We start from the raw sequence: 12,493 nt of genomic DNA, 5'->3' as shown, positions 1-12,493 counted from the left end.
AGTCTCTGGGCTTTCTACTTATGCGATCAGCTACTCTTTCTGGCTGAGCCAGCACATGGAGAACCTGAGACTTTTTCCTCTTATAAAGGGGGGATGAATTAATAGTAGAACATGAAATAGGCTCTTTGACTCATTTATCCATTTAAATTTGCCTTGCCCCTTTTGAAAGATCAGTGATCTCTATCTCTGTGTCTTTAGGAGGGTCTTTGGCACAAACAACTTCTCAGCTGCTGCCCACAAGATGTTATACGTCAGGTCCTGAATGTCACTTGCTTTTTGTTCACCAAGCTACTTTATAAACTCATTTTGAATACCAGTTTCCCATTGGTGGAAGCTAAAAGTGAGTTATTGGCAAGATATGTTTTTGAATTCCCTTGACCATTTGGCAGTGAAGTGTCCTTTTCTATTTTAACTTACTATACTTTGAAGGCATTAGAACTGCTCTTATTCATCTCTTGATGGCTTTGTAGAGGCAGTACTAGTAGTCTCAATAACAAAAGTTACTATTTTTGAGCTCTTGTTTGTTCTTGGTTATTTGGCTTTTTATCATTGGCAGAAATGATGATAGAAGTTAAGGGGTTTGTTTTCAGTTGTGGATAGAAAATCTGGCATAGAGTCCCAGTCCTAGATTGCAAGCCTTAGCTGTTTTCAACAAGGATCTGGTTGGAAAAACAGGGAAGGATGGATGAGGTTGTGTGTTTATTTCTACTGAGTAGAGAATGGCAGATTTGGGAGGCTAGAATCAAAAATCTGTGATATGAGGCTGAATGAAAAGTTGTGTGATGCTGCTGTCGTCTTGTTAGTGTCGAAGTGTTAGCTATAGCTTCATGCACTCCCATCATTGGTAATTTCATGATATGAGCATAACTTCATGCATATGATCTCTTTTTGTGTTTTCATGATAGCAAACTTCAAGTTCCCTTTTTAATTTTAAGAGAAATTCAAATCCAGCCTTTAAAATATCCACAGGTACAGTGGGAATTGTGTATTGGGGGCAGACGTTCTCATTTACAAGCAAAATTCACTGGTGGTTTTTTTCTTTTCATTTGTTTTTTGTTTCAGGACTTGATTTCATTGGGGTTGAGGGGTCAAATTATCCCCGAAAATTTGAGACTGCTCCTGGTATGATACATCCAGGCGCCTAACTGCCCCGGATATTTTTATAGATTTTTATGGACTGAAATATCTGTGGATATGTCATTTTTCTGTTTTCCTGCTTTTTCTCTCATATTCTATGCCTGTTTTTCCTTCTTCAAAAAGTTATTCATTTAATGAATATTTAGCGTTTACATTGACTGGGCTTTCTGCTGATGGAATGGAAGCCCTAATTTGTTGTTTAGAGCACTGGCGCTCTTTCTATTCCTTAATGCTTCCTCAGTATAGTCTTCTTCTTTAACTGTGACTGCACATTCTATGTAGAAAAGTCTCAAGTAGGTATCTACATTCGTTCTTTCCATCCCAGCTACAGCACAGGGAGTGCAGAAAAAAAATTCTTGCATTTGAGAGAGAGCCTCTCAATAGTAGATAACTTTTCAGGTCACTTCCAATCCCAGGATTGTGTGTGTTTAACCCAGATCTTAGGTTCCATTTAGCCAGGGTGGAATGGATGTCAATGGGAGGAAGAGTGGTATCACTGGAGAGGGAGAAAAGAATGTTTGTAACTTGTCTAAACTGAGATATTGGACTTGGGTTTGATTTCAGGAACATTGTTGTCGTTAAGTGGTTTGGAATTTCCCTGGTGCAGTTTTAACATGGTCTTGGGAAAGGCATTACAATGAGCATATTTTTCTCTAGGAAATAGGATTATTCATTATCAAATGTTTAGAAGAATTTCTGATGGGTTTTGTAGGTGTTGGAATATTTCTCTTCAGTGACAGTGTAAATGCCAGACTTTCATTCTTGCAAGAAGCTTTCTCCATTTGAAGAGAAAGTTTTAAGAGTTATCCAGTATATGCTGTTCTGGAGAAGAAAATGAGTGTTCTTGTCTCTTTTCTAGATAGGTTCTTATTTTTTACTATGGTCCTTTGGTTGAAAAGAATCCTGGGTCTCACAGAAACTCTCACCTATGTTCCTTAAGAAAGGGCAGCTTCCCTGAGGATGTATGTGTACATGAAGCAAATCAAGGGGAATGTGCAAGGTGGTTTGATTGCTAATGGACCCATCCTGTAGAAACTGTGTCCTGACTTTGTTATTACCAACATGAGGATGGTATGCACCTCCATTGTCTGCGCCTCGACTTTGGCAGCTCAGATTTCACGTTGTGTGTGATTAGGATTAGGACGATAACTATCACACATACTTGAATCTTCACTCTTGTCCAGGGTGTTCCAAAAAGAACAGATCCATGGGGGAGTTTCTTATAGTTAAACCAATAAGATCCATAAACTTGACTTCTGCTGAGTATGCATTTTTAAATTTAGTTCCAGTAGCAGATAGTTGTCAGTGCCCTCAGTCTAGATTTCAAGTGTTTCCATCACTGCCCTTTCACCATCGTGTGGCAACTGTTTGTTTTCCTGTGTCACTGCTGCCATGTCTCTTCAGACTGCCTGAAGTATTGTCTTATACCTGATGAATTGGTGTAGTTTTCATGTTCTGGTTTGAATTGGCTACTGCCGTTTCACTGAATTGACTACTAAGTCAGAAGGCTGAAGGACCTAAAGAGATTACCTGGAGCATTGCGTCCGTTGGGATCTCTGGGGTCTCGTGCTCTCTCTCACATTCTCTGTCTCTCTCTCTTGCTCTTTTTGCTGTTATAGCTGTGTAACAAAAACTGAAAGTAGCTGTGAAATCATAATCTTATTAAAGCTCTGGTGATCTGAGGTATCTCTTTCTAAATATTAGTCTTTTCCTCCCTCTGAAGCCCAAGAATTCCTTCTGATTACTAAATTCTGGTTACACTTTTGGCTGCCAAAAATGTTAATTCATTAGTGTTTTCTGCACGTTTTATACTGGTGCTTAAAATTACTTTACTGTTTTTCCTTTATTCCCAGGTGCGTGGAGGACTGCCACAGAGGAGTGGGGAACTGAAGATTGGAATGAAGATGTAGGTATTGCCAGGTCATTCCTCATTAGTGCCTTCTATCCCTAAGTGGTGTTTAGGGATAGAAAATGGGTATGTTTCTACGCCTCAAAATTCACCCTTAAGATTCTGACCCAAAACTTTTACATCCAAAATAGTGTTCTGAGCCAGAACATTTCACATATGTTATATGAAGGAGACTGGGCATGAACAGGACTCTGTGGAACCAGACTATGGAAAGGGCAAGTGCACTTGTGTAAGTCCAATATCTGATTGTCGGATTTATCCCAGGAAGAGATGGTGGTTGGGTAGGGCACAAGAAATGGAGTTAGGCAGGTAGTGCATTGAGTAACAGCTGCTGGTAGCACATGACTTTACTTGGAGCAATTCTCTTATTTGGTTGACATTCAAGCATTGCTGTATGGTCCTGTAATTGGCTTGAAGGTGGGTACAAAGGAGAGTTACAGTACCAAGTCCTCCCGTTTATAATCTGGTTGGCTCTGGAACCCTTTTATTTATTCGAAGCCCAACGTTGTAATTGAGATGAATGTGTAGAATTGGCTATCTTCCAGCTTGACTCAACTTGGAAACCTCATAGAAGGGTGATACAAGGTGGCACATAAACAAGCTCTGTGAATTCACTGGAGTAGTACCTGAGTACAAGAATTTTGCCGATTCCTGGTCACAGTCAAGTTTTTGCTCTGAATTACCATTTTCAGTGATCATGAATACTTGTTTTAACATTTTTAAATCTGCTTTTCTATGCTGGTATATATTCAGGCAAGACAGCTTTTATGGTAAGAGGAAATGATATGTCAAACTGTTTTGGTTGCCAGGCCTGAGTTTTTAAAATTTTAGACGCATCAGCATCAGAGGGTGATTATTTTCTGTTATAGCTGGGCTTGTGAATACTTTCTAAGATTTGACTTGTCTGCTTAAGCAACTTTCAGAGAATGATATATTTGGGGGAGTGGATTCCCTGTTTTTAGAGGAGAGATTTTAATCCAAAAATAAAAAGAAAACAAAATCAACTTTTGAATAGTAGGAAGAGTTACTCACTACAATTGCTTACCTTATTTTAGTGTCTTACAGTGGAGACACTAGGTGTAGCAAGTCAGTATTAGGGCAAAAATTGCATATAGTTAAAGTTATCCCTGAAAAGACCTTAACTCACCAGCACTTGGGTCCTGACTGCTCAGAAGCCAAGAATTAACTTCGTTCCTGTCTTCATCTTGACTGTGATCTTTCTTTGAGAAGAGTGGTGAAAGATAAAGTGTGGTTTGGGTAGAGGTGGGAAGTTGGGAACTGTAATGGGAAAATATAAAGGGGATTTCTCTTTTTCTGTCTAGCATGTATATTCACCTTCCTGTAAGTTTAGTGTGCATATTATGTGACTCCACTATTTTTTTTATTGGGTTTCTTGATTCTACCTCTCTTTTGATAAAACAGTTGAACATATATAGAAGGGGCTTGAAGGTAAATCCATTCAGGATTCCTCAGGATAGATAGTTTCTGTTCTAAGGGTTTTCCCTCTTTTTCCTGTTGAATTCCCCTTACCTATGCTAGATTTTTGACCTTCACCTGCCTAACACCAGGAGTGACTAATTACTCTGTTTTCCAGCTTTCTGAGACCAAGATCTTCACTGCCTCTAATGTGTCTTCAGTGCCTCTGCCTGCGGAGAATGTGACAATCACTGCTGGTCAGAGGCAAGTGTGTAGTAAAATTCACTATCTTTTCCCAAAGGGATCTGCTGAGATAGCTGTAAGGAGAAGTGGCACTGGGCCTTTGCAAGCTCCCATGGTGTTGGTAATGAGAACCACATCATGTTAGGATCCTCTCCAGTTAATTGATAGGTTTTATAAGAGTTGATACTAATTGATCTACTGAATGAAAGTCTATATATTACAATTTTAAAGTTGATTCTCCCCGTAATAGCCCTTTAATTACATAGATCGGCCTGTCAGCATCACAGGCATTGATTAAGACTTAGCATGATGTAACTTGTCTTGTAGTAAGTCAGATGGAAAAAATCTAAAAGTAGAAATGTTTTCATTCATTTCTGAATTTGCAGAACTGTTCAGTAGCTTCTTCTCTTCCTTTATAATTGTGATCTTTGTCTGCTGAGCCCACTGAATATAGTGATCATTATTTTCCCTGGAATCCAACTAATGAACTTTTTAGAACTTGAACCTAGGTATTGGGGTCAGTAGAGGGAGATTCACTCATTAGGGAATATTTTTATCCCCTGAAAGCCTCTTGGATTATTTCTAGACCTGGGTGTGATAGCTCTTGACTCAGAATGTCCTAAAGAGAAGTGCGATGGGAGTAGGATGTTAGGGATGTCATATTAAAGGTAATGTTTGCTTTTTTTCCTGACACCAAATACCTATCGTTTTTCTGCATCGATTCTCCAGTTCTTTGACACCAACTGAGTGTTCAACACTTCAATTTAGTTCTGACACTAACTGTACAGAGTTAGCTCAGACCCACGTTGAGGGCTCAGACCCACAAGACTGCCCTTGCTTCAGCTGCAGATGGGTGCCCAGGCTACCCACACACTTCTGTCTGGCTGACTACAAATTTTGGGGTTCCCACAGCCCCCTCCTCAGGTTTAATAATTTGCTAGAACGACTCACAGAACTCAGGAAAGAGTTTTACTTGCTATTACTAGTTTATTATAAGCAGTAGTCAGGAACAGCCAAATGGAAGAGATGTATAAGGCAGGGTATGAGGGGTGGGGCACAGAGCTTCCATGCCCTCTCTGGGTGTGCTGCCCTCTCTGCTCATTGATACCTTCAGATATGTTCACCAGTATAGAAGGTCACTGAATTTCGTTCAAGAATTTTTATCAAAGTTTCATTGCATAAGCATGATTGATTAAGTCATTGGCAATTGAATTCAGTCTTCATCTCCCCTTCCCTCCCTAGAAGTGGGCGGAGTGTGGTGGAGCTGAAAGTTCCAACTCTGTAATCACATTCTTGGTGTTTGTGGTGACTAGCTCCCTTCCTGAAGCTATGTAAGGTCTCGGAGAGGGGTGGCAAGGAACGGGTCAGGCACCCTGAGTAACCTCATTAGCATAAAACTGTGATTGAAGAGGGCTCATTAGGAATAACAAAGACATTCCTGTTACTCAGGGATTTTTTTTTTTCCTTTTTCTCCCCAAATCCCCCCAGTAGATAGTTGTATATTTTTAGTTGTGAGCCTTTCTAGTTGTGGCATGTGGGATGCCACCTCAACATGGCCTGATGAGTGCCACGTCTGCGCCCAGGATCCAAACTGGTCAAACCCTGGGCCACCAAAGCGCAGAGTGCAAACTCAACCACTCGGCCATGGGGCCAGCCCCTACTCAGGAAGTTTTAAAGGTTTTAGGAGCTCTATGCCAAGAACTAGGGGCAAAGCCCAAATATATACTTTTATTATACCACAGGTAACTTTGGAAATGTTGAGAAAAAAATTCCCCAAACCCTTTTTGTTCCAAAGCCACTTGGAGATGAATGTTCTAGTATATGGTTTTATATATTAGATATTGGTAATGACAGATATTCAGTATTAAAATCATGGGTAAAAATCTGTAAATTTTGGCCCAATTATTGAGCTGTATTAAAACTAGCATTTGATATTTTATTAAGTTAATATCACTAAAATATTTAAATAACATCATTATAGTTGCCAACATCATTAGAATACAGCTAGATACTATAGTGGCTCTTGTACATCAGTTATGTTAGTAAATTAAGCATTTCAGGGCTTTGTGTTTCTGGGGAGCGACTTCATTTTGATCTGACCATAATCTGAGTCAGGTGTTGAGGAATGCTAGAATATTCAGTCATTATTCATCGAGATCCTGTCTCGTCTCCACTAGAATCGACCTTGCTGTCCTGTTGGGGAAGACACCGTCTTCAATGGAGAATGATTCATCTAATCTGGATCCATCTCAGGCTCCTTCTCTTGCTCAGCCTCTGGTGTTCAGTAACTCGAAGCAGAGTGCCATATCACAGCCTGCTTCAGGGAATACATTTTCTCATCACAGTATGGTAAGTAGGAGACACGGTGTATCCTAACCAAACTTTCCTGCTGACTCCAGCACATACATACAGTAATTCCTTCCAGGGACAGTCAGAGGTTTGGGGCAGGGTAAAGCATCCTCTTTTGTCCTCCTAAGCAGACTTGGGTGTAGAGATGTTGAGTTGGGTCATAGAGGGTAGCTCTGGGAGGGGACGTAGTGTTGAACAGACTGAATCTTATAAAAATGAGTTAACGTCATTTACTGTGCTAAACATTGTTTGCTGTTACTCTTGAGGAGAGAAGAGAAAGTCAGTTACATCAACAAATTTTAATCTTTTTGTAGACCTAATTAAAACTTTGATGGCAGGTCATAGCAGTTCCCTATTTCTTGATAAAAGCAGAATTGCCATATACATTTATTTAGACCAGTTATTTCTGGACCAGGCTTCCAGAAACTTGGGGTCTTCCTGAATCTGCCCACCAACTAGCTGTTTGTCCCTTTCTCTTTAAATGGGGATAAGAGTGGTTGCTCTGCCTATCTCACAGGGCTTTAGGAAGATAAATAAGATAATGGGGGGGCCGGCCCCGTGACCCAGTGGTTAAGTTCTCACGCTCTGCTTTGGCGGCCCAGGGTGTCACCGGTTTGGATCCTGGGCGCGGCCATGGCAAAGCTCATCAAGCCATGCTGAGGTGGCATCCCACATGCCACAACTAGAAGGACCCACAACTAAAAATACACAACTATGTACTGGGGGGTTTTGGGGAGAAAAAGGTAAAATAAAATCTTTATTGAAAAAAAGATAATGGGTAAGGGCTATACAAATGTGGTGGGAGTAGTGGTATTATTTATTAATATCCTAGAACACTTATGGCACGTGACTTGTTGATTTAGAACATTAAAAAAATTCAAGGTCGTTAACTATAGCAAACGAATCATTTAAGCTAAACAAAGATGGTGGAAGGAACGATTTTCTTATAGTCAGTAAATCCCAGTAAGTACTGCTTTTTCTCTTTTTTTTCCTCCTCTTTGCTTTTCCTTTCCTGTCTTTTTATTTTTTGGAGTAGGGATATTATAGTTATTTCTTGTCTTTTTGTTTATTTTTTGGTGAAGGGATATTATAGTTCTAAGAGGTAAGAGACCATGTGTGTGTGTATAATTTTGTTTTACCAGTAGTAGGGTTGTAGTAATTATTTTAACTAGAGAACTGCTGAGCTAGCCTCTAATCCAGAGCTCTGTCAGTTTTTAACTATTGTCTTAAAATGTTTTTTTGTGTTAATAGTAATTTAGTGGTTGATGTTCTGCCATATATGAAAGATGACAGGTGAGAAAAGTTAGGGGAGAAGGGAAAGGGAGAGGGGTGATGGGATTAAAACGAAAAAGAAGAAAAACAAAATGGGACAAAGGCCCTAAGAAGGTGTAAAGAAGATCAGGAAATAACTACCAACCCCTGAGATATATGATGGGAAAATGTGGTTAAGTGCCATATGTCTCTCTTAATTGATTTTTAATGTCTGGAGTTGTGAAGATTTATAACCAAATCCAAATTCTGATATCAAAAATAAGTTTTCAACATACATCCACTTTAACATTCTATTTAATCTGTATCACATATGTTAAACTAAATATAAATACTATTCTCTTCTTTCTCATTACTTATATTAATCAGTATGCTATTTAATGTAGTTTCTTTTCCATTGAGAATAAACGTTAGAGGATTAATTTCCCTGGAAATTTAATAGATGTAAATAATATAGGAGCTCCTCTATTAATTATCATGTATAATATATGAAAATTAGGTAATTTTCTGTGCCTTTAATATAATGCTTTGCACTTGCAGAATATTTGATAATCATTGCTGTGTGAGATCATCTCTCTGCCACAGTCCCAGACTTTCAACTAGACTTCTGGTGTTTTTTGTTTTTATTTGTATAATCTTGAGATATGGACTAAAAGGGAAAAACATGCCCTACCTTGAGTTGGACAGACTAGTTTTATATAAGCAGTGCACACTGATGATGAGGAGGATATAATTAAGAACCTAAAGAAGAGTAGAATAAGTCTCCGTGGAGGTTTTTTAGAATAGTAGGGCCACATGGATCATCTTCTGGACTAGGCTGGTGGTTTTACTTGGTACTAGAGAATGGGGAGAATCCTCCAAAAAGCATTGAGAGTAAATTTCGCTTTATTATTGTGATTACTCCATAGAACTTGGATACACACAGAGAAAACAAATTATATTGACTTACTATCTGATTGTCTAGTGCAGAAGTTGGGCTGGTCCCTTAACTTTTCGTCTTTCCCTCTATGCTAGTTATTAGCAAAATTCAGATGAGGCTCCAGTTAGTTAATTGTTTTTGTTCCTTTTGAGCTGTTAGTGGGAGGGGCAAGGACCCTGATGGCTAAAGTGAAATTTTATCTTACCTTCACGTTAATTTAATAATCAAACCTTGGTTGATTTAAAACTTTAAAAGGGGGAAAACCCCCTGTAGTCATTAGAGCTGTGTACTTGAGAAGGAGGGAAGAGGAAGTGATGATAATGGTATAAATTTTAATGGCTCATTTTTTTGCATGCTTACTGTGTGCATAGCATATAGTTAATGCTTTATGTGCATTGTTTGTTTAATCCTCCTAAAACTTTACGAAGTACTACTTTTATTTCTATTTTCAGATGAGAAAAGTGAGGTTCAGAGAAATTGCAAGTTTTTTTCCATGATTGCATAGCTGCTATTTGAATCTAGACAGTCTTACTCTGGAGCATGTGGTCTAATGGGCTATGCTGTCTCCCCTGTCTGGGTGACCTTCTGTATTTGTCTCATCTGTACTGGTTCTCACCATGAATAAGTGTCTTTTTGAGTAGCTGAACAAAGTTGCGGGCTGCAGATTTCTCTAATCTGTTGATCTACAGGTGAGCATGTTAGGAAAAGGATTTGGTGATGTCGGCGAAGCTAAAGGCGGCAGCACCACAGGCTCCCAGTTCTTGGAGCAATTCAAGACTGCTCAGGCCCTGGCTCAGTTGGCAGCTCAGCATTCTCAATCTGGAACCACCACCTCTTCCTCTTGGGACATGGGCTCCACCACACAGTCCCCATCGCTGGTGCAGTATGGTGAGAAAGATGGAAAGTGATTTGAGTTCTTTAAGCATTGGAGCATTACTGTCAAGAGAGTAGCAGGAGTGAGTGGGAAGAATGTGTCAAAGTGAGAAGGGCAGCCAGCTGGCTAGTTTCCCACACTGATTTCCCCTGCTCAGATAGGCTGAGTTCAGGAAGCTGGTAGAATAATAAAAAGTTGAGGCTGTAGATCTCTTTCATTAAATTTAGCCATATACCTAGGTTCCGTCTTCTGGCCTAGGGATTTTTTGGATTCTCCCTAGATTTATCTTTAGTGTTTGGAAACAACGTATTACCTTTGAAAACATTCATAGACTTGGCCATTTTAGGACTTTCTACTCTAAACGTCGACAATTCCTAGGTTCCTGTCTTACATAGGCAGGGTCATAGTGTTGATTTGATTAAGCTCTACTTAAGAACAAATATGAGGGGCTGGCCCAGTGGCGCAGTGGTTAAATTCGCATGCTCCGCTTCAGCGGCCTGGGGTTCGCTGGTTTGGATCCCAGGCACCGCTGCTCAAGCCATGCTGTGGTAGGCGTCCACATATAAAGTAGAGGAAGATGGGCACGGGCTAGTCTTCCTCAGCAAAAGGAGGGGGATTGGTGGTGGATGTTAGCTCAGGGCTAATCTTCCTCAAAAAAAAAAAAAGAACAACAACAAATATGATTGTCACCTATAGAAATGAGGTTAGGCCCTAAAAGAAGACTTATTTATAAGATTCTGATTCCTGATGGCCTAATTCATGGCTCTAGAGCAGGATGATAGCATTTTTTTGAGGTTCACCAGCCCCTCTGGCCTCATACATACTGGATTTCCTCGTGCAGATTTGAAGAACCCGAATGATTCAGCAGTGCACAGCCCCTTTACAAAGCGCCAGGCTTTCACCCCATCTTCAACCATAATGGAGGTGTTCCTTCAGGAGAAGCCAGCTGCAGTGGCTACCTCCACGGCTGCACCTCCACCTCCCTCTTCTCCTCTGCCAAGCAAATCCACCTCTGCTCCGCAAATGTCTCCTGGGTCTTCAGACAACCAATCCTCCAGCCCTCAGCCGGCTCAGCAAAAGCTGAAACAGCAGAAGAAAAAAGCCTCCTTGACTTCTAAGGTACTTGAAATTTTAGATAGGTGCTTTCTGAGGGCCGAGGGCGTGTGGGATTTGGAAATTAAGATTCTAAGGATGTAGCTTGGAAATTTGAAGCAGAAGTTTTTTATTATTCTTACAGTAAGGTTTCAATAAACCATTGTTTTCTTTTCTCTACAGATTCCTGCTCTGGCTGTGGAGATGCCTGGCTCAGCAGATATCTCAGGGCTAAACCTGCAGTTTGGGGCATTGCAGTTTGGGTCAGAGCCTGTCCTTTCTGATTATGAGTCCACCCCTACCACGAGCACCTCTTCAAGCCAGGCTCCAAGTAGCCTCTATACCAGCACGGCCAGGTAGAGGAAACACCAGTCATAAGACTTATTTTATTAGGCTTTTACCACTTTTTCTAAATCTCTTTTTGATTCCTAGAACTCTGGAGAGGCCAAGCCTCTGACTGAATGAGGGAAAAGTAGCCAATTGTAGCATTTTATTGAGCACTTTAAAATACTGTTACTAGGATTATCTATAACTCTAAACAGATAGAAATATACCCCTCAAATACCTCTAGAATGTCTAAGTTTAGGTCTTAGAGATGTGTGCAGCACCTCTAATGGAGAGTACTTTGGCATCTGCCACAGCTAAAAATGCTTTTGACACTTTTTAGCATTTTGGTGTGGGACTTATGCCTACGAAGGGTATAACTTTGAACTCCTAGGAAGGATACTCCTGTCTTCTCTGATAGCTGCCAGGGATGGCCATCTTAAGCAATAGAAAATCCAGGAGGAATTTCAGGGGACTAGGCTGTTTTTCTCAATCCTTAGAATTTAAAAATATAAATGTCTCGCCCTAGCCCAGATCTATTGAATCATAATTGCCATTAATGCATGTGAATATTTTAAAAGTTTCTCTCAGGAGAGTTCTACCAGGAACCTTATCTCTAATAGGGTTTTTGAGAGAGCCAGGAGCTCAGAATTCCTTAAAATGAATATGAGGAAAAGAATACTTCCCAGGCTTAGGGTTCATGTTATGATGTATTGAAGGGACCAAAAGTAGTGTATCCTTTCTCCTGACCTTTAGCCTCTTTCTTGTAACAGCAAAATGTAGGGGAACAGGAAATTTTTTCTCTTCCTTTAAGAGTTGAAAATGTTTTAAAACTCCATTCTTAATTCAGATTCCTGGCTGTATGGCATGTGGAAATTCCTCCTATTGTCAGGAGAAGATTGTGGCAGTTTCTTTTATTTGTTGCTAGAAATTTTCTTTTTGATTGTAATCAACTTACTCT

At 40.0% G+C, this 12,493-nt stretch overlaps 1 protein-coding gene across 50 annotated transcripts in view; it reads left to right on the top strand.

Annotated features, from left to right (window-relative positions):
• Window positions 1–12,493, top strand: part of UBAP2L (ubiquitin associated protein 2 like) — a 41,458-nt gene that overhangs the window by 14,080 nt on the left and 14,885 nt on the right. For all 50 annotated transcript variants that reach the window (XM_070268155.1, XM_070268166.1, XM_070268159.1 and 47 more), the window contains 6 exons: window positions 2,991–3,043; window positions 4,641–4,726; window positions 6,883–7,054; window positions 9,932–10,130; window positions 10,958–11,235; window positions 11,392–11,564. In XM_070268155.1, coding sequence (XP_070124256.1) covers window positions 2,991–3,043; window positions 4,641–4,726; window positions 6,883–7,054; window positions 9,932–10,130; window positions 10,958–11,235; window positions 11,392–11,564 — 961 coding nt within the window. The remainder of the gene's footprint in view (window positions 1–2,990; window positions 3,044–4,640; window positions 4,727–6,882; window positions 7,055–9,931; window positions 10,131–10,957; window positions 11,236–11,391; window positions 11,565–12,493) is intronic.

The sequence above is a fragment of the Equus caballus genome, chromosome 5 (genome assembly GCF_041296265.1).
Source record: "Equus caballus isolate H_3958 breed thoroughbred chromosome 5, TB-T2T, whole genome shotgun sequence".
NCBI lineage: Eukaryota > Metazoa > Chordata > Mammalia > Perissodactyla > Equidae > Equus > Equus caballus.
The sequence above is the reverse complement of the archived record's forward strand: the minus strand, read 5'-3'. Positions and strand labels throughout refer to the sequence as shown.